The sequence below is a fragment of the Schistocerca gregaria genome, chromosome X (genome assembly GCF_023897955.1).
Source record: "Schistocerca gregaria isolate iqSchGreg1 chromosome X, iqSchGreg1.2, whole genome shotgun sequence".
Classification (NCBI taxonomy): Eukaryota; Metazoa; Arthropoda; class Insecta; order Orthoptera; family Acrididae; genus Schistocerca; species Schistocerca gregaria.
In genome coordinates this window covers 141,893,342-141,916,882 of record NC_064931.1, presented here as the reverse complement: position 1 = coordinate 141,916,882, position 23,541 = coordinate 141,893,342, and the positions used below count along the sequence as shown (strand labels likewise).

Genomic DNA, 23,541 nt, shown 5'->3' with positions numbered 1-23,541 from the left:
AGAAATTAAATCAAATTTCTTGTTAAAATAGATTCTCTGTGGTGATAATTTGTTCGGTGCTGTAGATGTGTAATCAGTTAAAGTATAAAGCTCATTACTGAAGAGGTTTTTGGAACACAATGGTGCTTTACTGCATTTAGACATAGTCATATTGATAGATCAGATGAAAACTGGGGTATACAATGATGAGAGACTTACATGAACACTTTGTGGGCCCTTATAATTAATGCGAAATTAAAGCAATGATGAAACTAGTACATGTTTCACACAAAGGTTTAACGGAATAAATGAAAAATCAAGCACAGAATGCGGATCAGATGCTCAAATCTTCGGATTTAATCTGACATTTATTCATTAAACAACACAGCCACACAAGTAGTCAGTACATATTTGTAAATGACAAACATTTTAGAGTTGTTGAATTTTAATGTAATGTGTATAAATTGTGCAAATCACAGTTATTACATAAATGAAAAGATCCATTTGCAAAACATTAAATATATATCAATCACATCTGGTATAGTCCACAGTAACTGGAATCCATCCAATGTCATACTACCTCCTGTACGTGCACCTGCAACTGGTATTTACTTTTCAGGCATTGTGCTGGTTGCAATCAATCCGTATGATGATCTCCCTATATATGGCACTGACACCATCTGGGCCTACCGGGGCCAGGCTATGGGTGATCTGGATCCTCACATATTTGCTGTTGCAGAAGAAGCATATACAAAACTGGAACGGTGAGTTCTTGTGTACAATATTCTCTGTTACACACACACACACACACACACACACACACACACACACACACACACACACATATTGTAATATGAGGTGCATGAGAATGTGTTGTTTCAGTGTAAGAGTACAGGGACCAGCATCCATTCCTGAACCACCAGGAGAGGAGATCATTTATTGAAGTCTGTCAGTGTGGGGTGAATTAGTGGCAGTGACATGTTCAGTGTTTGCTAGTACCTTGCATTTGTGTTTTTAACTACTATGGTACTGCAAATCCATGTCTAAAAGACAACAGGCCTCTATTGCTCTTGTTCAAATTTTAGTATTGGGATGGATAGGGAGTGGGCAGATTTTGTGTGGATGCAGGTGGAGCTGGCAGCATCTTGTGAACAGCTTGAAGGCACATTCAGCTGTCTGCAGGCTGCTACCTTGAGGTGTACGGGCGGCGGAGAAAGTGGCACTCTACATGGGACACCTCAGGTGTTCCCTGTTTGACCCATGGGCTCGGCTGCCTAGGTATCTTCAAATGTAACTGACATGGGATACATGCTTGCCACAGCTGGAATGTCAGGTTGTATGGTGTTTCTCATTCAAGGCAGCGTGTCAATGTGGTGACTGGCCTTCTGGCCTCACCCACTCACCTTGTGAGTGGGCAAGTGGCCACTCCTTCACTAAGATCCGAGCACACATGTGGGGGATAGGTTTGCTAGTTACCAGGAGTCCAATGTTAGGAGTGTTATGGAACCACTTAGGAAAATAGCATCCAGGGCTGGAAGAAGTCGAACGTGAGGTCAGTATTTTACTTTATTTTATCTGTTTCTGTCAGTGTTTCTTCAATGACTGCCTAAATTTCGTAAAATAAAGAACAAAGCTCTTGAGTCGCACTTGTGATTTTATTTCAATGCACAGTGCATTTCTAGCCTTGGGGGGGGGGGGGGGGGGGGGCTCATCGTCAGCTGCTTTGACAATCCAAATTGATCATTTTTTCAGATGTAGGTTAAGTCTCGTCTGTTTCCAGTGGGGGGATACATGGTTTTTGGAGCACATTACGAGTAAACATGTTATGAATGTATAAACAATTTTCATTCTACATCAAATTTTGTAAACATAAGTCAAAGAAGATTTGACTTGTTTTGACTTGCACTTATAAAAAGTGCTGTTGAATGAAAAGTGTATAAATCATGTGTACATAAACATGTTTACTCATACTGTGTTTCAAAACCCACATATCCAACACTGGAAACAGACCAGAATTATCCAAAATCTTGAAAAATAATCGATGTAGACTGACAAAGCACCTAAAGATGAGCCCCACAGCTCAAAATGCATCGTGCATTGAAATAAAATCATGATTGTGACAAGATGGTTGGTTTTTATTTGAGTTCAGTATGTCTGGCAGGGGACCTCGCGTGATATGCGGAGGATTTCCTACCTGCAGCCATCAGGAATACAAGGTGTAGTAGTCTTATAGTTGTGGCTCATATTGGCACCAGTGATGCCTGTCAGTTGAGCAGCTGGTGGATGAGCCTATGACTGCTGGTGTTGCTCAAAGAGTGCAAGCCGAGCCTACAGTTAGTAGTAAACACAATTGATTGGTTATGTTCGGTTTCGATTTGAGTGGAGGCTCTTGACCACAGGTTCAGTCAATTCTGTAACTGACTTAGCTTTAGATTTATGATTTGTGTTATGGATTGGAAAATTCTAGGACTCAACTTTGTAGATCAGTAATACCCTAGACAGAGGAAGCAGCTACTCTGGTAACAGAGTACTTGTAGAAAGTACATGTCATTTTTAGGCTACCTGATAGTTTGTGGTCCTCTGATGAACATTCACCACTCACCAGTCAGTAGACAGAGAGTGAAACTGGATTGTGTACAACATAAAGACTCTTCAAATGTCAAAATTTGAACAGTAAATTGACAAAGCATTCATAACAAAGTTTCTGAATTTACTGTCCCCAAGCAAAGCTGTCCCACTCAGATTATTCTCAGAACCAGGACCTGATTGAAACCCAAAGTAGAGATCACTGAAATGTACAGTGAGGCATGGAATGTATACCAAAAAGACAGATCGGACACCACAGGAGCGAGGAAGTGTTCAGTGCAGTCGGCAAATATATTGTCTATTGAGGCAGAAAATGAGTCTGACTGCGAAGTTACCTGGATGTAAATAACCATCCTAAGTGAAGTAAAGTTAATAATTGGGTGTTTTTAATGGCCACGTGATTCCATGATAACAGTTGTAGAATCATTTCAAGGTGGTATAGACTCAGTAGCTCGGAAATACTCTGATTGTGTAATATTAATTGGAGGTGAGAGATGATTCAGATGGAATTTATGTTTGGTATGATGAATTGCAGCTTCCTCTAAATGTGGAAAAATGTAAGTTAATACAGAGGAGTAGGAAAAACAATCCAACACTGTTAGATTGTATTATTAGTGTCATGCTGCTTGACACTTCTGTGTTAGTGACATACCTTGGCATAATGTTGCAAAGCAAAGTGAAAATGGAACAAGCACAGGAGGTCAGTTTATCAGGTTGCTTCTTGGAAAGTATTGCTCACCTACAAAGTGGCACACTAGTGCATCCAATTCTTGATGACTGGTAGTGTGTTTGGGACCTTCATCAAGCCGGATCAAAGGGAGACATTGAAACAATTAAGAGGCATGCTGATAAATTTATAACCAGTAGGTTTGATCAACAAGCGAGTATTATGGAGGTCCTTCGTGAATTCAAATGGAAATCACTGGAGAGATGACATTATTTTTGTGAACAGTATTGAGAAAGCTTACAGAGCTGGCATTTACGGCTCAGTATGAAATGATTTTGCTGTTTCAAATGTACATTTTATATAAGGACTATGTAGAAAAGGTAAGATAAATTAGGGCTCATATGGAGGCCTGTGGATAGTAGTTTCTATTACTCATCCATTTGTGAGTAGAACAGGAAACGGAATGAATAATAATGGTACAAAGTATACCCTGTCATGCACTGTGTGGTAGCTTGTGGAGTATGTATGTAGATGTAGTAGAGAGCAAACTTGAGGCCCTTAAGACATGTCCTTAACTTTCTTGGATAGAGGAGGAATGGTACCCTAATTTTCTGCAATTTAGCATTATGTATGTTTTTGGTGTCACCTGAAGAGTGAGATCCCAGTTTAAAGTTGGTACCTCATGAAAGAACCACATGCTAAGGACATGTGCTGTCAGGCACAGCCCCAGATGAGAGACATTGGTGAAGACACACCCACAAGGTTACAGTGCCACTCGGCCCATTCTGTGATAGTTGACTTTTGATAGCAGCTTCCTCATAGATCAGATCTGGCAGCGAGATAGTACCATTTGTCAGAACTGTGTTCCAGTCATAGTTAAATTACTTTAATATTGGCTGTTGTTCTGTATTGCTCCAAGTGATAAACAGTTATTGTGTTCTGCAGAACTACCATAAACTTATATAATCATTTATTTGGACATGAACTGTATTCAAGTTAAGTGTTCAAAATTAAAGGTTTTTACTAAAGTGAACTCATACTTTGTGTATGTTGTAGCTCCCTCTTGACCACATCCAGAAGTAAAACTTGAACTGTCTAGTAGGCTTGCTATGAAATACATTGTTGATTACGCTAAATGTATGCTGGAGGCAGTAATGTGCTTTTTTGCCTTGTGTTAGGGTAGGTGTTCTTTGAATATGTGAACAAAGCTATTTACAATGTACAGTGCTTCTTTTTTCTTCTTTTTTTCTAATAGGAATTTAAACATACATCCTGGTCTGGCACTTTGTGGACAAATGCATGGCAAATAGAAGTACTCAGAGCTATTCTATGAAACATGTCCCCTCTTCCCCTTCCCGCTCCACTCCCCTTTCCTTGGCAAGGGTCCCAGATTATAAGGAGTAAAGAAATTGGGTTTTGTTTGTGGCTTCCATTGTGGGTGAACTGCACTTCCTTGGGACACTATTGCTAAATCTGGTTTCAGCCCTCTCCGCAGTTAGAAGTATGTGGTTATTCCATTCCAAATCATTCCAGACAGACTGATGCAATATCCTGTACATAATTGTACTTTCTGCTAGCTGCTTGGGAAAGGTAAAAACATTATCTGCTAGATAATTACATAAATAATTCGTGTAATACAAACTTACGATACACTGGATGCTAAATTCCCTAAGGAGAGCCGGAACGATCCATCTCCTGCATGTTAATTTTAGCAAATAGAAGAAACATATTTTCTAAAACCATTAAATATATTGGTCTGAAATTTGGACTACATGTTCAGTGAACATTTCTCTACAAAGTTATAATGCTATGTTAAGAAATATTTGTTGGTTTTTGTTTTACAATTTTTTTAACAGATGCTTATTTTTTCTCTAAAATTAAGAACTTTTTCTTCTATAACTCTTGAATTATAAAATATTTTTTTACAATTTGTTATAAAAATGAAGGAAAAGAAGTGAACAATAAATTTCATTGATATACTGTTAGCAGTTTTTGAGAAAATGTTCTTCAAAGATGAAAATTTTAAAGCTACGGGAAATGGCTTCCAAAGTTTTTAAATACATTCCTGCCCCATATGATGGATTATCAGCATCCTCTTCTTTTTCCAGTGTTAGTTTCCTTTTCAATGGTCTTTTCTTCCCTTTTCCTGCATGTTGTAGGTTTCTGTCTCTTCTTCCTGCACCTCTAAGTCTTTCTTCATTAATTAGGCGCGTTGTGGAAATGTGCTGTGTCCTGGTTGGAAACCTAAATGTTTCAGCACATCACATTTGATAATGTTTCCTTCATTGTATGTTGCCACTGCATCACACACACCAAAATGCAATGTTTTTGTCTGTACAAACACTCTTTTGGGAATCCTAATCCAAATTAAATTATTTACATTTTCATTTGGATTTTGTGTTTTCCCATGTAAACACTTTTCCAATAAATTTGGCTTTGATAAATCTCTGAATATGGGCTTAATTACATCAATTACAGCATTTGGCAAACTGTTTTTATCGACCTATTCATTTCCTGATTGGTACTTACACCATGAACTATTGCCTGTGGGGCACGGTGCATGTTGTGGGTGCTCATTTGTTGATGCAGTATAAAAAAATAATGCCCATACTGCTCTTCTCATATGCTCAATGCTTCTTGTACTTTGCCTAATTGCACACCCATAATACCTCTGCAATCTATCAATTGCTTCATTGGTCTATCTTCCTATTCCTCCTAGGACCTTACAATCACTAAGCTTCTGGGACCCTAATGTCTGCTTTAGTTTGCACAAGTGAGCCCCTATACACTTCTGCACATGTCCAATGCACTCCTGTTTTGTAATGTTAATTTCATTGCCATAAGGTTTGAATTCCTCTAAAGCTTTATATCCCTTAGAATCACCATCTCCTTGATACTTAGTGTATCGTACATTATACCACTCCCGTAATCTGGAAAATATTGCTTTCACTCCCTCTACTTCCATCACTCCACTCGTGCCGTGAAACTTTTCTTCACAACTTTCACTATGTTCATTCTTGGTATTGCCCTTACATCTACAATGTTTTGAGAGAATAGCAACATCAATTACTTTGCAACTGTCTCCACTGATAGCTGTCACAACTCCATTTAGAGATTTATGATCTCTTTGTTGCAAAGATCCATCTAAAGCAACAGTTAAATCTCTACAATTCTCATTATCTGTCACAGCTTATTCAACTGTTTTCTTCATTGTTGCTTGAGCAATATCTTCAGCAGAAGATCCAACCAATTCATTATAAACTCCAGACTTGGTTGGTGGTTTTGGCAAGTTCATAATTCCACATAACATTGTCCCTGCAGCACTGCCCTTGCCAATGCAACGCAAGCCATACACTAGCCTAACATTTGTCATACACCTTCTTTCCACTATTATCACCATGAGGAATACTGTTAGAATTAGAAAATGAAACTTCTGCAGGACATTTGTTACACTTCCATAACATTTCACTTGCCAAACCAATGTGTGAAATTATTTTCAATTCCAGTCCTCTTTCTTTGCAAACTTGGCATAATACGTTATGTTTCAAAATATTGGAGAGAAAGAAAATGTTAATTATTTCATTCACATCATTACTGTCACTTTCATAGTTTTCAAATTTTTCTTTGCTGACACGCTGGAAGTAGTTCTATCACCTTCATTTGGAGTAGTCGGTGAAGCAGTCTGAGCAGCATCTCCCTTCAAAACAAGAAAAGATTTCTTCTTCCACTCATTGTGCCTTTTCTTAAACACTCGATTGCTGAAACAGGGCATATTGATACCACAAACCAAATACTTCAAACAGGTACGAGAAAAATTCGTCAAATACACAAAATTGAACAGCTAAACAACACAAAGCAAACTTCACAAGTCAACACACATGGTGTAGCATTTATGTTTACCAACATGAACAGTCACCTGTCGCAGAGAATAAGCCGTACAGTGTTGAAAAACAAAACGTTGTCTGATTTTGCAAAGATACCCTGCTTGCAGCCAGTGAGCGGCGCCATAGGAGCTGACACACAAAGTCGCTACAACCATTTACATGACATGTCAGATTTGCAGTGATAAGAAACACACTTAGAATGGTGAAACTTGATTTGTTTTATTCATAAAACTCCAAATAATTTTATAATGAAAAACCAAAAAACATTAATTTTGTCATTTTCGTCATTCCGGCTTCCCTTAAGACTTTATCATTCCATTAAGAATACTGTGTTAAATTTTGTTTCCTATGGAGACTTCAGGCCAATTACATACCTATTCACTGTTCAATACACTGCTTGACAAAAAATTGAAGCACCAAGAATACAGTGTAACATCATACCAATACATACCATTGATGGGTATGTAAATAGAGTTCAAATTCTTAGTGACATGTAGAATGGCCGCCATAGTAGAGTTGTTCATGTTTAGTGTTATTATCGGGCCTGTTAAGGTATACAGGTGGCATGAATAGCATTAGATGTTGAGTGAGATCTGTGAAGGACATGGAGAAGCCGCATTCTTGGGTAAGATGGGATTATAAGCACGTGACAGAGTTTGAGAGGGGCTTCATAGTATTTTCCCATTTGGCTGACTGGTCAAATCATGCAATATCTGCACTGGTAGGGTATTTGGATGTGACATTCCCCCATGTTGGACTGCATGGGAACGTGAGCACTGACATATTCATCGTTGAGGTTTCAGTTGACCTCATCTGACCACCATAAGGTAGGGTTGCTGAAATGTGCACTAAGCACATTGTAATCACTTCACATCTCTGCATGCCATCTGAGAACAAGTAATGGACTCCATGCAACATTCTGTGTTATCGTGCTCCATTGGCCAGAGGCTAGTGGCAGACAGAATTTGGGAAGTTCTGTTCCACTTGTAGTCTTGTATTAACACTAAAATACAAAAGGCTTTGTTTGTGACTGGGAAGCGTGGACTGCTGATGAGTGGCATCACATTGTGTTCAGTGATGCATTGTGGTTCAGCACTTATACCAGATGACCGATTCTTGTCGAGTATGGATGGGGATTTGGTGAGAGGTATCATTCTTCCAGTTTTTTGGAGCAGCACATTGATGTTACTCCTTGTGTCATGGTGTAGGGAGCTACTGGGTATGGTGTAATATAATGACTAGTAGGGATTGAGGGAACTGTGATGACACAGAAGTACATCGTGGTCATCCTATGTGCTCATGTGTTGCCATTTTTCAACGGATGATGGCACATGTTTTCTATGAACTGTCAGCATGATGTTGAGGTTCTCTGGTGGCCAGCACGTTCTTTAGATCTGTCCACGATAGAACCTGTGAGAGCCATCTTGTATGGCAACTCTGCCCCACTGCCAGTGACTGCCAATATCCAGGGTATCGGTGACCAGTTACAGCAGTTGTGGGACCGCTTACCTCGGGAGAAGATAAAATGGCTTTGACACCTTTCACAACTGAGTCATTGCATGCATCCAGGCCAGAGGGAGGTGCAATGACATATTGATAAGTGGGCACCTACTGCCAAGTTATTTTTGACTTTGACTCGGTATTGGAATCGCTGAAATAACACCACATACCCTCCAACCCATGAAGTTTCATTTTGTTTCCTCCTATCTTTTTGGGTGCTTCACTTTCTTTGTAAGGCAGTGTATTTCATAAACATTATAGTGTTTTCTATGTGACTGTGCAGAAATCTATCAGAAGATTTTCAGGAGTCAAGATGGAATAGAATAAACTTGAACTTCACTAGTAAAACTTAGAGATCACGAAAAAATGGAGAAAACCATCTCACATGATAGTTGCTTGCAGAATCATTGTTGATTTACTAACACTTGTGATCATTGATGGTGTAATAGCCTTATGATCAGTGATTCTTACATCTACATTCATTGAACCAATAGAATGTCCATGGTACTTTTCTGAAAAGACATTTAGTACAGACTCAAAATAATCTTTCACAAATTCTAATGTCTGCCTATTACACTATCATTGTATCATGTTGTTACCTTTATCATGAACATCATTTGTGGGATGTGTAATTATCTTAACACCTTGCTGTGAAACTGAACATGGTGTGGATTCAAAGCCACTTGTGGCTAGCTAGGTTTTCAGTGACTTCCACAAATCTGCACCTGCCTCTATGTCCATACTCTACAAGCTACTGTATGGTGCCTGGTGGAATATACATTTTACCACTACTAGTTATTTCCTATCCTGTTTCACTCGCAAACAGAATGAGGGAGAAATGAGTTTCTGTAGGTCTCCATGTGAGCTCTAATTTCTCATAATTTGGCTGTGTACTCCTTATGTGAAATGTACATTGGTGGCAATAGAATTGTTCTGCAGCCATCTGCAAAAACCCTCTAAATTTTCTCAACAGTGCTTAAAAAAAAAAGTAAGTAAGTTACCTTCCCTCCATGTATTGCCTCGAAATTCACAAATCATTTCCGCAATACTTGTATGTTGACTGAACCTACCAATAAATTGACCATTATTGAAAAAGGAACTGGCAGAGATCAGGTTTTATTTACTATATTATTGAAAGCCTATCACTGTATTTTAATAGTGCTCTTCATTCTGGGATTCTGCACACTGAATCCAAGAATGCTTTAGTTTTCTTTTTACCAAAATTTTGGAACCAGTTAGGGCTTCAGTACCAAGATTACAACTTCAGTAGTAGTAGTAGTAGTAGTAGTAGTAGTAGTAGTAGTTTTGCAGAGATTCCTGCTAAACTCGTGTTTTATGTTCTGTCTGGTCTCGTGTATTTGTGTCTCAAAAAATGACCTAGCAACAAAAGCTGAAATGGACTTACACAGCTTGAATTTGGATTATGAAATTGGTGGGTTGGTTTCATAATGGTACTTACTTTAGAGGTAGCTTGTGGAGTTTAAGAATTTAACTAGAGCAACTGAGCCAAACCATACAGCTTAATTGGTATATGGTGCCATCTGAAAAAAGGATTTGAAGAGAAACACAGATGATGGAGACAACTTTTGTGTCCTTTGTGATAATGTTCACACTCCTAAGTTCATATCTGCATGCCAAGAGAATTAGAGATGGGGATGTGATCATAAGTATGTCTGGAATGTAATATATTAAAATGTGAAATTGGAATTATTTTACAGAAACAAAAAACTTCTCCTATTTTACTGTACAAAGAATTAAATTGTTTAAAATGTAGTGAGTATAGTGCTAGAGAGTTCGAAGTTTGTAGTACAATTTGATAGTATGTTGAGGTAATGTTGTATCAAATAAATGTGTGACTGCTTCATGTAAATCATTTAATATGACAGTTAGAAATAATGTGATGGCAGTGTATTAACTATGTGTATTTAAACATCAAATTATTTTTTTCCAGTGAACAGCGTGATCAAAGTATCATTGTATCTGGTGAGTCTGGTGCTGGGAAGACTGTGTCAGCTAAATACGCCATGCGTTATTTTGCCACTGTTGGTGGTTCATCAACAGAGACACAGGTGGAAAAGAAAGTCCTTGCCTCAAGTCCTATAATGGAGGTAAGATAATTTTATTATTATTCTTTCTTTCAGCAATCCAAAGAAAGTTTTTAAGTGATAGTAATATGATATTGGATTGATCTGATTTTGGCAGGGAAGCTAAAACAGCTTTGGTCTAACCCGCCACTGCCCACACCAGAACTGAGTCTGTTGGGTGGTATTGCTCCCTGTATATCTAGTAAAGCCAACAAATGCCTTTAAATAGTGCAAGGAGTCCCTTTACCAGTTCTTTGTTAGACAGAATTTCTTCAGGTCTAGATGACCCGAAAAGTCTCTCTCTCTTGCTCTCCAGTGTCATGCATTCAAATATTAGGTGTGATTCAGTTTCTTCACTCTCATCACAGGTCCTACATTTAGGGTCTCCTTCCATTATACCTGTGGTATGTAGGTGTTTTTTGAAATTCCCATGGCCGGTCATCAGTCCAACTCTGTGTTTAATCTCTTTCCTGTTCAAGCCCAGGATTACAGAGCTTCTTTTAAAACATGCTTTGGCATCATTACCTTACCATGTTTTTGTTTACAGACCTTGGTCCAGTATTCTACTTACTGTCTTCTAAGCCAGTTTTATATTTCTAGTTTGATCATAGCCTTGGTGATTGTCAGGACAGGTTCTGGTCCAATGAATGGAGTCTTTGCCCCCATCCTGGCCAATCTGTTAGCTTGTTCATTGCCACTGATCCCTTAGTGGCCAGGGACCCCCACTAGGTTTACCCTGTTGCTTCCCCCTAATGCCACCAGAGCCCTGTGACATTCTGCAACAATCATAGATCTTGTTGCAGGAGTTGCCAATGATTTCAGGACTACCTGGCTGTCAGAATAGATGTAGATGCTACGGCTCTTGTAGCACCTATGCATATTCTCCTCCACGCATGCTCTGAAGGCAGTAATTTCAGCTTGGAATACCGAGGCCAGTTTTCCTAGAGAGATGATGCCCTCCAGTCTTGACTGAACCCCATACACCCTTGGCCCAGCACTTTGGTCTAATTTTGACCCATCAGTGAACCACACAATGTCCCCCATATGGTGTTGAACTGTTTTTTTCCCTACTGTTCCTTGCTTCCAATTATTATATTGTAAGGCTTGTCGGAGCAGATGGAAGTTATATAGTCAGTCGACATTTCCCCAGCCATCCCTATATTTACCTCACTCGCTGTTTTAGTGTGTGATTCTGAATATCCCAGTGAGATCCAGTTTTGTGTCTGTATGCACCAGCTGCTGCCTTCATCTTGACCCGAAGGTGTAGTGGAGGCATGTCCAGCATGGCTTCCATCCCAGCAGTTGATGTGCTGCTAATTCCGCCTGTTATGGCTAAGAAAGGCCAGTCTCTGCACCGTAGCAAGCTCCTTCACTGCAACCTGCTGTTCTACCTTCTTCCACCACACTACAGCCCCATAGGAGATAGTAGGTCTAACCACTGTGGTGTATATCCAGTGCATACCCATGGGGCTTGGGCCCCAGTTTTTGCCATAAGCCCTTCTGGCACTCACTAGAGTACCTTTCACCTTGGAGCAGATGCTCTTAATGTGAGGGGTCCATGTTCTCATCTAAGGTTACCCCTAGATATTTCACTATCCCCTTCACAGCTAGAGTTTCATCGAAAAGCTGTAGATTCCAACTTGAGTGTTGGATATGCTTATTTGTGAATGGTACCTCAACAGTTCTTAGGATTAGCCCTTAGATCTTGTTTAATGTACCAGTCTTGCACAATGTGCAGCGCACCTTGTGCCATATTCCTAACTGTGTCGGTAGATTTGCCAAGTATTACTATGACAAAGTCATCTGTGTATCCTTGGCAAAAGTACTGTCTGGAATTCAGTTCCTCAGAGTTCATTCACCGCTAGATTCCACAATAAAGGGGATAAAACTCATCCTTGTGGACAACCTCTAGTGGTGTTAATTATCATCTTTTTCATTGATAATGGTGGCCTCTATCTTCCTTCCACTAAGCATGGCCATAGTTCACATACATATAGTGGTCCATAGGTCATGCACCTCTGCTGCCCTAACCATGGAATTGAAGATGCAGAGGGCTATTTCTTGAAAGTGAAGTGCTTTCTCAACCCTCCCAACGAGTTGATGGAGAGCTTTATCACATGATTTACCTGGTTGATATGTGTGTTGGTTTGAATGTAGAGGAGCTCTAGTCAGCCTCATCTCCCCAACATGTCCATTAACCAGTTTTCCAAATGTTTCAATAAGGGAGGATGACAGACTGATTGGTCTCATATCCTTGGCTTCGGTATGATCACTTGTCCCTGGCTTTGGAATGAAGACAATCTTCACTGTCTTCCAGGCATTGGGAATGATTCCTGCAGCTAGGCTAACCCTGATTAACCTGCATAGGACTCTTAAAAAATTCTCTCCTGCCTGTTGGAGGAGAGCCGGAAAGATTCCTTCTGGGCGAGGTGACTTGAACTGTTGGAATGTTCCCACTGCCCATTGGATTTTACTGAAGTCGCCACACTCCTGAGCCGATTCCTAGCCCTCTCTTAGACTGCCTGAGAACCACTGTCTATCTGGCATCACATGCTGGTCTGTTATCCGCCAGAGCATGTTGAGGGAAGTAAGTATTGAGCAGCAGTTCCAGCGTCTCATTTGCTGTCTGTGCGTATTCCCCATCCTCCTCCTTCAGCGTACCTCATGGGTTAGTTAGTACTCTAGTGAGGATTTTGTGAAGTCTGGCTTGAGCAGCTGTGCCCTCCACTTCCTCACAGAATGCCTTACAGGATGGCCCCCTTTGCTTGTCTAATTGCAAGGTTGTAGTTAACAAGGGCCTCATGGTATTTTGCCCATTGTCATTTACATCTCACAAGGTTAAACAGTCTTTGTATCTATTTTCTTCGCATTTCGAAGTTATTGTTCCACCAAGGCACACTCCTATTTGTGCACTTCTTGGCGACTGGGCAGTTGTCCTGGTGTGAGGTCACTATGGCAGAGGTTACAGCCTCTGCTACTTTCTCAAACTCTACTGGATTCATTATCAAGGTTTTAATTTCTGATAAGCGTAAGTCAAGGTCCCTCCTGTGTGTCTCCCAGTCTGAATTCCTGGGATTCCATAGGCCGTGGCCTGTCTGATTCCCATTTCAACCTTGAATTTAATATATATGTGGTCCTATGAGGATGGCTCTAACACCACATATAATTGTTTGACATAGCTGCCCATCATCATGGAACCAAAGGTTATGTCAATTACTTCTTCCCTCCTGCTATTCCTGAATGTAGGTTCATCACCCCTATTCAGGATCTCCAAGTTGTTAGACAAGAGAAATTCAAGAAGGTACTAACCTCTACTGTTGGTGTCCTTGCTGCCCCACATTAGATTGTGAGCATTGGCATCATATCCAATCGATAGTTGGTTGCCTTGCCGATGGCAAGTTTCTGTCCATATCCTCACCTCCAAAGGAGGAGAACTGTCTTCATAAGGAAGATATGCTGAGGCTAAAACAATTTCCCTCATGATACCTCTCTCATGTTGCTGCATCCTGATGGTCACCAGGTGTCTGGAACAGAAATCTGTCACTGGCGTGAAAGAAATTCCATTTGTCACATAGATGCATGTTCGGGAGTTTCTTAGATTTCTAGCATAAATCAGTTTATCCCCAGTGCCAGTGAGACCCGATACACCCTCTTTATATAAGTAGTGTTCTTGTATCAGGGCCATGTCCACTTCCCGTCTCCCCAGGTGACAACTCAAGGTATCAGTGGCCCCTTTACTGTGCTGCAGATTAATCTCCGGACCTCAAGTCTCTATCTTGCTGCCATCATTGCCTCTGAGGTCTTTGATTACCCTGACAGCGACCTGCAAGAACCCTAAAAGCAATTTCAGATCTTGCTCTCACAGTGCCTTCAGGGACTTCTGACCTTTGCCACCAGGGTTCGTCCTTCAGGTTGATTACTACCCAATCCTCGGTCGAGACTTTTGGGTTCTGGACCCCTATTTTATCGAACAGAGTCTTTGGAGAGAGATCCTTAAGGATCTTTGGTACCCATATTGATACCTTTGCAATCTTAAGCAGCTCAGCTGCTGTCTTGACCAACAGCTTCACATCCTCCCACGGGGATATCATGGGCACCTCAACCTTGAGCCATTCCACTGTATGTCATCTGTACGAGCTGCTCCTGCTGTGAGGTGATGCCTGCCAGTGGATAGCCTTCTTGGATAACTGCCATCTTAAAAACTGAGACTGCAGTACTATAGGTCTGTTTCCCTGTTTCACACCTCGGCTTTTTCTGGGCTCTATTATCCTGAGAGGGGAGAGTCTTGATTCCTCCCTTATCCTCTTGTTATCTGTCTTCGACGTTGTGGGTGTCTGCGTATCCCCTTCAACTTGAGACAGTTTTTTCTTTGGGGGGGGGGGGGGGGGGCGCTTGAGCTCAAGCCCTTTTAATTCCCTCCACTTTCGTTTGGGAAGCCATTCTTTTCCTTCCTTTTGTTTCTGTTCCCTGAGATGTTTGCTCCTCTGGGCCTTACACAAGGCTTTAATCTTGATCTGGTCCAACTTCTTAGATGCAGTTCCCACTTCTTGCTCAGGTCTAGACCCTGATTCAGTATGGGAGTGAATTCCATCAGTCCTGACTTGATATTTGTGTGTCTGAGGTCTTAGTTTGCCCCTCAGTTTGTTCTAATTTATTTTCGTCAGTTGTGTCGATCTTGGTCCCACGAGATTTGGGGATGTACACGGTCCACACCACAGAAACCCCCCTGCGATGTAAGGCTACTTACTGAAAAGAGGTCGCCCGGTATCCCTGAGGCTCTATTTGTGACACATGTTCCCATGTGCCACACACACACACACACCTCGGCACAGATTGCATCACACGTTGGGTTGAGGAAGGGAATTGGGTAAGGACTAGTAGTGGATAAGGAAGACAGGACATTGTGGGACACACTGTCTGATGCTTCAGCTAAGGCCTTTCTGGCAGTAGGTCCTCTACCTTCACCATAGCTATCAGCTTCACGCGGATACGCAAGCCTCTCCAGCCTCATGGACAGTGCTTCGCCAAGGTGGTGTCCTCCGGAGAGGATGATACTGGGTAGCTTTGCACAATCGCATAGTAATAGTACATAGTCATTACTTTTGTGTTTTTTATTATACTGAAAACACCTTTTGGAGCAATTCACATGGGAATATATCTAAACTCAGAGAGGAACTCTGTGTAATGTAATGCTTAAAATAATTATGGAGTGTTAAAGATTACTAAGATTTTTTGTTGTTTATCCAGACAAACACAGTTTCCCTTCAGGATTGCTGCCCAGTCTTGTACTGATTATCAAGTAGTATTAGAAATTCATGAAGGGTGTTACTACATTTTGTACTCCAAAGAACTCTTTTAAGAATGTTACTTGTGCGTAACAATATTCTCAACAGCCTTGCTTTTTCATGACGTACTGTTTTTTGGTAGCATTAATGTCACATGTAGACCTTCTACAAGCTTCTTTTATATATTAATTTACATTTTCATGAATTCTTCTAAATTGTCTGTTACAAACCAACCAAGTACAATTTGTTTTATTTCATATCATATCAACTATATAAAATAGATTATTTATATATGCAAATAGTTAAGAATTCTTTGCTTTCATTCTGGTTTCTGGAATGATGCACTCTGTCATATTGTTAATACAGTATTTACAGCAACTTCCTGTGTGTGATTTTATTCTTGCTAGAGATGAGAATTGTTGGCAGTGTTGAGCAGTTTGCATTGAGTACTGGCAAAATTTATAGTAAATTAAATTGCCTAAGTAAGTAAAGTAATAACAAAGCATTATTTTATATTAATAATTTATCTTTGCATTTTTCAGTCAATAGGTAATGCCAAAACAACAAGAAATGACAACAGCTCAAGGTTTGGGAAGTTCATAGAAATACATTTCAACAAACAATATCATATACAAGGAGCAAGTATGCGCACTTACCTGTTGGAGAAATCTCGTGTTGTCTTCCAGGCACCAGAAGAAAGGAATTATCATATATTTTATCAGCTCTGTGCGGCAAGAGAAGAATACCCTGAACTTCAGTTAGGTACGTGTTCAGAACCCAATAAATACAACTACATTGGCTTTTGAGAAATGGTGCATTTACAGTTTCATAGACAATAATGAATGGCTAAATGTTAGAAGCAGCAATTAGTTATGGACTATAATTTTTAATAAGAATGAGAGAAATAATTAAAATTAAAATACTGCACAAAAGGAAATTATTTTGTGGATTTACATTACACTTAACATTGAGATCTGAGAAATGGTATTCCCAAAATTGTCGGTGATGGAATGAATCAACATTTTTTCCCATACTGTTAATTTACAAGAATGATTTAGAATGACAAATGTATCACTTTGAAAGGAGAAACACTGGCTCATAGGCAATAATCAAAATTTATGTAGCTCAACATATTGTGAGGTAATTGCACCTTTGTGATATTGTAACCTATGAATAATTGTTTGAATGATGCGGTAAACAGATTCACTGTGTACGCAGTTGCTGATACTGTAAGGTGGGCAGAACCAACCAAATGTAGGGGGTACATACTGAAGGATGGGAATGGGAAACTACTTACTACCTACATACGAGGCATCAGACATAAGTTATGATATGACTCCTGCAACAGTTGAGGGTAAACAGGGCAGTGATACAACAACAAATAATAAGAACAATGAACTGTAGGAACTCCCAAATGAAAAAAAGTGGTGCTCGTTCACTTGTATGAGGAGTGTTCCGTCAGTATTTAATCAATTTTGTAAAGCAATGCTCCTCATAGTACCGTATGGAAAGTACTGTGGGGTCAGCAGCTGCAGCGGCTATACAATTCACAGAAAGTGCAAGCTTAAATTCCTACTGACTTTAGGCTTCATACTGTGTCGAGTTGACACTGTATGATTGACCCTCACATTCTGAGCATGCAGTTCCCTCATGTGAAGTCTGTTTTGCCAGATAAGATGCTCAGTAGTGGCAAGAGTTACGTATGGGCTATTGATAATCCCAGTGCTTTAGATGTTGATAGCCATTAACAAAAATCAGCAGTGCCCTTCTTGGAAGGAAGTCAGTGGTTGGTTAATGGGTCTGTGTGTTCTTTCTCTCTGATTAATTGCATCAGTGTTTTAGAGGTATATGCTTCTCCCATTATTGGACAGTATTTCATGTCATCTTTGTGAACACTTCTGCTTGATGAAGACAGCATACTATTCGTATCTTGCTCAGGAACATATCCACTTGATTTATTTTTGCAAGGCCTTATGAAACATTTAATGTGAAAGACACCATCTGAAAGTGAAGACAATCTCCTGACAAGAATTCATAGCCAATGACAGTATCTGAACAACAGCGATATTGTTCACAAAGGTATGACAGAATTTTGTTTCACAATATAATGTTTGCTTTAAAGCTGTGTGACACAACTCTGAGCAAATGATTTATTTATTTTTTATTTATTTATCCATTCATAGACAATAAATACTGTATGGATATTGTCCAAAAATGCATGTAAATTCAAAGGAAACAATTTATGGAAAAGGAACATACAAAATTTTATATTAAGTAGTACAAAGAATAATTCATACAAAATTGTACCAGAAAAATGTATAAAGGATAACACTTGGTCATAGAAGACACAGGAATACAACTTTCCATACATGTATACAACAGTATTTTGGCTGCATAGTCTGTTTGCCTTAAGGCTTTACTTTTGTCTCCCCTAAACAGGAAGCCCTTACATTCGTGTGTGTGTGTGTGTGTGTGTGTGTGTGTGTGTGTGTGTGTGTGTGTGTGTGTGTGTGTGTGTGTGTGTGTGTGTGTCATCAAGAAGGGCATCCGAGTATGGAGTGCTGTACTATTTCGGGTATTGTAGTTACACAAGTCGGCATATATAAAGGGTTTGCGTTGTGTCTGTGGATGGCTGTATGTTGTTATTCCTCTTCTGTAACAGAAAGATTTGTTTTAGATGGCAAGTGGTGGGACCCCAAAATATGCCATCGTGGCACCCACTGAAATACAAACATTTGCAGTAATTCTGAGAACAGAACAGGCTGAGTTAAGTTTCTGCACAAGTTTCATTACATGGTCATTAAAATTAACATTTTCATGTGCATTAATCCCCAGCAATTTTGTTGACCTCTGTGGCCTTGTCACCCAACAACAGATCTAGATTTACATTTTGACATATTTTCCCAAACTGCATATAATTTGTGTTATTTGAATTTATTGTCAAGTGGTTTGCATTGAACCAAGCATGGACATTCTTAATTACTTGGTCAATAGTTGTTTGCAGTGTTTGCTTTGTTGCATCTATTATCACACTAGTGTCATCTGCAAATAGTATGGCCTTTGCTCCTCCATCTGAAGTGTGAATGTCATTTATGTGGACAAGGAACAATAAGGGGCCTAGAATACTACCTTGAGGCACTCCTATTTCCACTTTTTTTTACCGTCTGATACTAAATTTATTTTGTGGTTGGAGTAATCTGACATCAGTCCTACAATCTGTGTTCTGTTTTGTACATATGATTCAAACCACTTTTTCCCTGTCCCATGAAAACCTAATGCTTCCAATTTTTCTAAAAGAATGCCATGATTGACTGTGTCAAATGCTTGATAAATATAGCACCTTGTGCAAATTATGCAGGTAAATAAAATTTCAAAAGCATGTATTTACATAAACTCTTACCCTTGTTGGCAGGCCAATAATAAACTGTAGAGTGCCTCAGTTCTGCTTTGCCTTTAGACTTGGTCATTTCCAAACCGAAGTTATCTATCTCAAGTTAATACATATTCCATTTTCCATCGTACCTGTAAGTTGGTATTATCATCACAGAAGCATTATGTAGATACTTTTTATATTTACTTCCAATTCATTCTCAGCTGTAGTTTATGAAAAATGATTGTTTATTCAACTGTGCATGTTTTTAGTTTAATTTACTTGTAACAATATCTTCTGGGGTAGTGCTGTGTCAGTATAGCCGAGTGCATTAATGTGCCACTTCTGGGGTATGGAGGAGGGGGGGGGGGGGAGTGTGATCCTGTCCCCAGATCAAATCTCCTTCATGTATTAAGGACAAGGGCTGGTAAGATGGCCAGTGCAGATGTGGTTTTTAGGCCATTTCTCCACATCCAACTGCCAAATCCTGCCACAGATACATGCCACACAAACATTTAGAACATCTTTCTCACACTCAAACCTGCAAATACTCTAGGTGCAGACAGATGGGGGTGCACAAATTCTGCCTTGGTGGGAGGGAGGGGGGGGGGGGGAGATAGGAATGGTGTCATCAAGAAGGGCATCTGACCACCAGCTACCTCAGCATAAAGGTAATGAGTCCATAAGGTAAACAGGAAGAGGAGGAGGAGGTTGTCAATATCATCTCCTCTTCTGAAATACTATGTAGGGGGCTGAAGAATGTATGCAGTTACTGCCTTCAAACCAATTTTTCTGAAATTTTCTGGCAGTGTGACCTTTCTCATTGTTACTATGAATGTGGTGTATCCTTCCTGGTTTGGATCCCACACACTTTAACAGTATTAGTGTGTGGCCAAAGCTAATCTGACAATAGGAATCTCTTTCATAGACACAGTGTAAGTTTACAGTTGCTTAACAGGCTACTGATCATATGTGGTATGATCACACTATTTTCTCACGTGTAACAGTGTAACCATAACATGTTTATGGGCATACCCAGAATCGTGTGTGTTTGTGGACAACTTCAGACATGGTAACACATCTGCTTGAAATTTATTTTAAATCCAGTCGCAAACCTGACTGAATGTTTTGTACGAATGTGTTTGGTAGCACTGAAATATGAGCATTTTGAAAGTCTCAAAATGCTGAATACACCTTATTACTCTAAGGTATTCAGAGACTGTGATGCATGTCAGCAGTTCTGTGAATCAGTTCTGTTGTCTTTCTTGTAGAAGTGTGTGTCCTCTGGCACTCTTCCATTAGCTATGAGGTATCTGATGTTGAAGGTATTTGCAGTGGACTCCAGTTAAAGAATGGACCTGATACATTAGCACATACTGTATGGAACTAGAGAAGAGCTTCATTGGGCTCTGGGGCCTTGTTGAATTTTAGCAGTTTCATCTGATTCTCAACACTGACTGGTATTGATGTCTAAGTAACTCATTTAGCAGTTTTATAAAGAATGAATGGTGGCAGTGTTCCTTATCTTTGTGAAGGTACAGTGAAAGATGATATCTGCACCCAAACTTTTATTTTGTTATTTTTTCACTTCTGCTCATTGTGATCAGTAAGTGTCCAGATACTAAGTTTGGAGTCACAGTATGAAAGGATGACAATAAAAATGTCTACAGTAACATTCTGTTATGGTAGTTACTGAAGGCTTTACATATTACTCTTCTCTTGGACCAACATAATTTGATTAACATATGTCTATTAGATGTTTGACGTTGTTGTACTTTGCACTAATTCTGTAGTGGTTAGCATTCCTTAAGTAGCTTCCTGGTATTGTTATATACCATGGAGAAATTGGTGTGGGTAGTGGGTGGAGGTGGAAATACTTGTGATTTCTATAGCATTGGGGAGTCTGTATCTGTCCGTTACAGTTGCGTGGGTATATGATATACCTCAACACTTACGACACTGAAGTAGTAAGCATGAAAGACATGAGAAACTGAGTGAAGAGGGCAAGTGGAAACTTAGTGAAACACCTATTTTTTTTCAGACCTAAAACACTCCAGGGCTTCCGTCCTTCAATACAGTTCAATGTATTTGTTTTAAAGTTGGGGAGCAAATACCAAATACTCTATCTGCATATTTGAGTGCCATATATCTGACCACCTGACAAATGAAGCAGATCTGTTGATAAAGGAGCTTCCTATTCATCCTGACAAGACTGCCTAAACTGCTTTCAAATGTATCCAGTATGTAGTAGGGAGTATGTTATTTAACATACAAAAGCAGAAGTTTAAAAATAAAGGTCATTTGGTAGACACCATATGTTGAAACGGAGGAGGACTAAAGGGGACAGCAACACTCTACATTTGTGTCCTTACTCGTTTTGGACATTCAGAAACCCTTTTTAAAAGTGAACACCTTGACGTACCTTACTTGTAATCATAAGTGTAACTGCAAAATTTCACTAAATGTGTCTCCTCTTGACATCTAAAGGAGACCATGGATAATCAGCAGTGTATGGTTCCCATTCTCCTAGTAAGCAGCTGCTACATAGATGACTCATGTGTCCCTGGTATGAAAATTCTGGCTGCTCCAAAAGAAAAAAGTGGAGAGAAGATTTGAAGCCAAGAAAAAACAGGTCATGGGGTGTCAGACCATACAGATTTCATTTTTTGGCAACTTAATAAAATTTCTGCTACTGTAACACCGGTACTTGAAGTCAATGTAAGAGAGCAATGAGGCGTCTCAGCTAATTCTCAGAGTATCACACAATTCCCATCCCAGCAGAAAGGGTGGGAAAGAAATGACCTGACAAAGGGCTCACATATTATAGTGAAACATAAATAGATTTAAGATGCAACTAGAGTGATTGAATGCTTGTTTTCTGAAGCAACCTGTGTGGAAGCTATAATGGTATGCATAATAGAAATGTTTCTCACTTTTTTGCACCCACATTGGAACACTTGAATCAGTCCATACACAGCCAAGTCTTCCAAGTTGAGATTTGGATTTTCGGCTTCCTCTTCTGTTCCCAAAAGTTTTTCATTTTTTCTGACTGGGCTGCCCTTTCTTCATTGGTTGTTATGTATTGATTTTATTTAAATGTATTCAGTAAAAGTTTTGTGTGTCCACCCCTTAGAATCGCCTCTTCTTTTATGTGTTTAATTTGTTGCTTTGTTATATTTAACTCTTCTAAATCATCCTAGACCTATTTAACCAATTTTTTATGGTTTTATTTTTCCAAAAGTAGTTGAATAGTTGTTTCACTTGCCCAGTTTTTGATAATCTTTATAGAAGGCTGAAAAAATAAATCCACCTTTTTCGCATTGTATCCATGGCTGATTCATTTTCCCGATACACTACTTAATTGGTCAGTACTCTCCATTGTCCATTTATTTGCTGATTCTTCTCTCTGCCTTCTGTAGTTCATCTGTTGCTGATTTTGGTCCAACTTGAATAGTGTTTCACTTGAATTTGTTACTTCGGGTTTAACAATGCAAGAGTAGTGTGTTTTGGATTTGGCATTCATTGAGAGAGATTTGTGTGTGGAGGTTGGCCAGGAGTTTTGTTGTGGTTATTTTAATTTAATTGTACAACTTTATATTGTGGCTTTCTTGTTTGTGTACAGAGCTAAGATTTCACCCAAATAAATGGGTGTACTAACAATCTCAGTTGGTTTGTTATTGTTCGTTCAGCCAGGTAGTATTTCAAACTTGAAGACTGTCGACATTTCCATAATTTTTTATTTATTTATTTAATTATTTTTTTTATGAAATTTGCAGTTCAGTTTTTGCTTCCCCTTTTATCCCCAAGTACTTCAATTTGAAGTATATCATCTTCCACATTATTTGCCAGTAGCACTAGATTATTTGTGAATACTAGGCAATTAAGGTTGCTGTTTTTTCGACCTTAGGCATTTTGTATTCAATTCTTGTACGATTTGTCTCCAATCAACAATTAAGTGGTAATAGTGAGAGTCCATCCCTCTGTCGAAGACCAGTTCGCATTTCGAACAGGTCAGACAGTTCAGATCAAAATTTAGTTTTTGACCTGATATTCTTAATGGTGATTATGATGAAGTTTATAAGTTCTGGTGTAGATTTAATTCCTTAAGGATTTTCAGTAATGACTCACAGTGAGTCCTGTCATACTTTTTGAAGATATCAACAATGATGACTAAACTCGTGTTTTT

General features: G+C 39.4%; 1 protein-coding gene across 2 annotated transcripts in view; it reads left to right on the top strand.

Moving 5' to 3' along the window:
* Positions 1 to 23,541, top strand: part of LOC126297616 (unconventional myosin-Va) — a 352,002-nt gene that overhangs the window by 224,111 nt on the left and 104,350 nt on the right. For both annotated transcript variants that reach the window (XM_049988630.1, XM_049988629.1), the window contains 3 exons: positions 599 to 743; positions 10,568 to 10,724; positions 16,528 to 16,747. In XM_049988630.1, the coding sequence (XP_049844587.1) occupies positions 599 to 743; positions 10,568 to 10,724; positions 16,528 to 16,747 (522 nt within the window). The remainder of the gene's footprint in view (positions 1 to 598; positions 744 to 10,567; positions 10,725 to 16,527; positions 16,748 to 23,541) is intronic.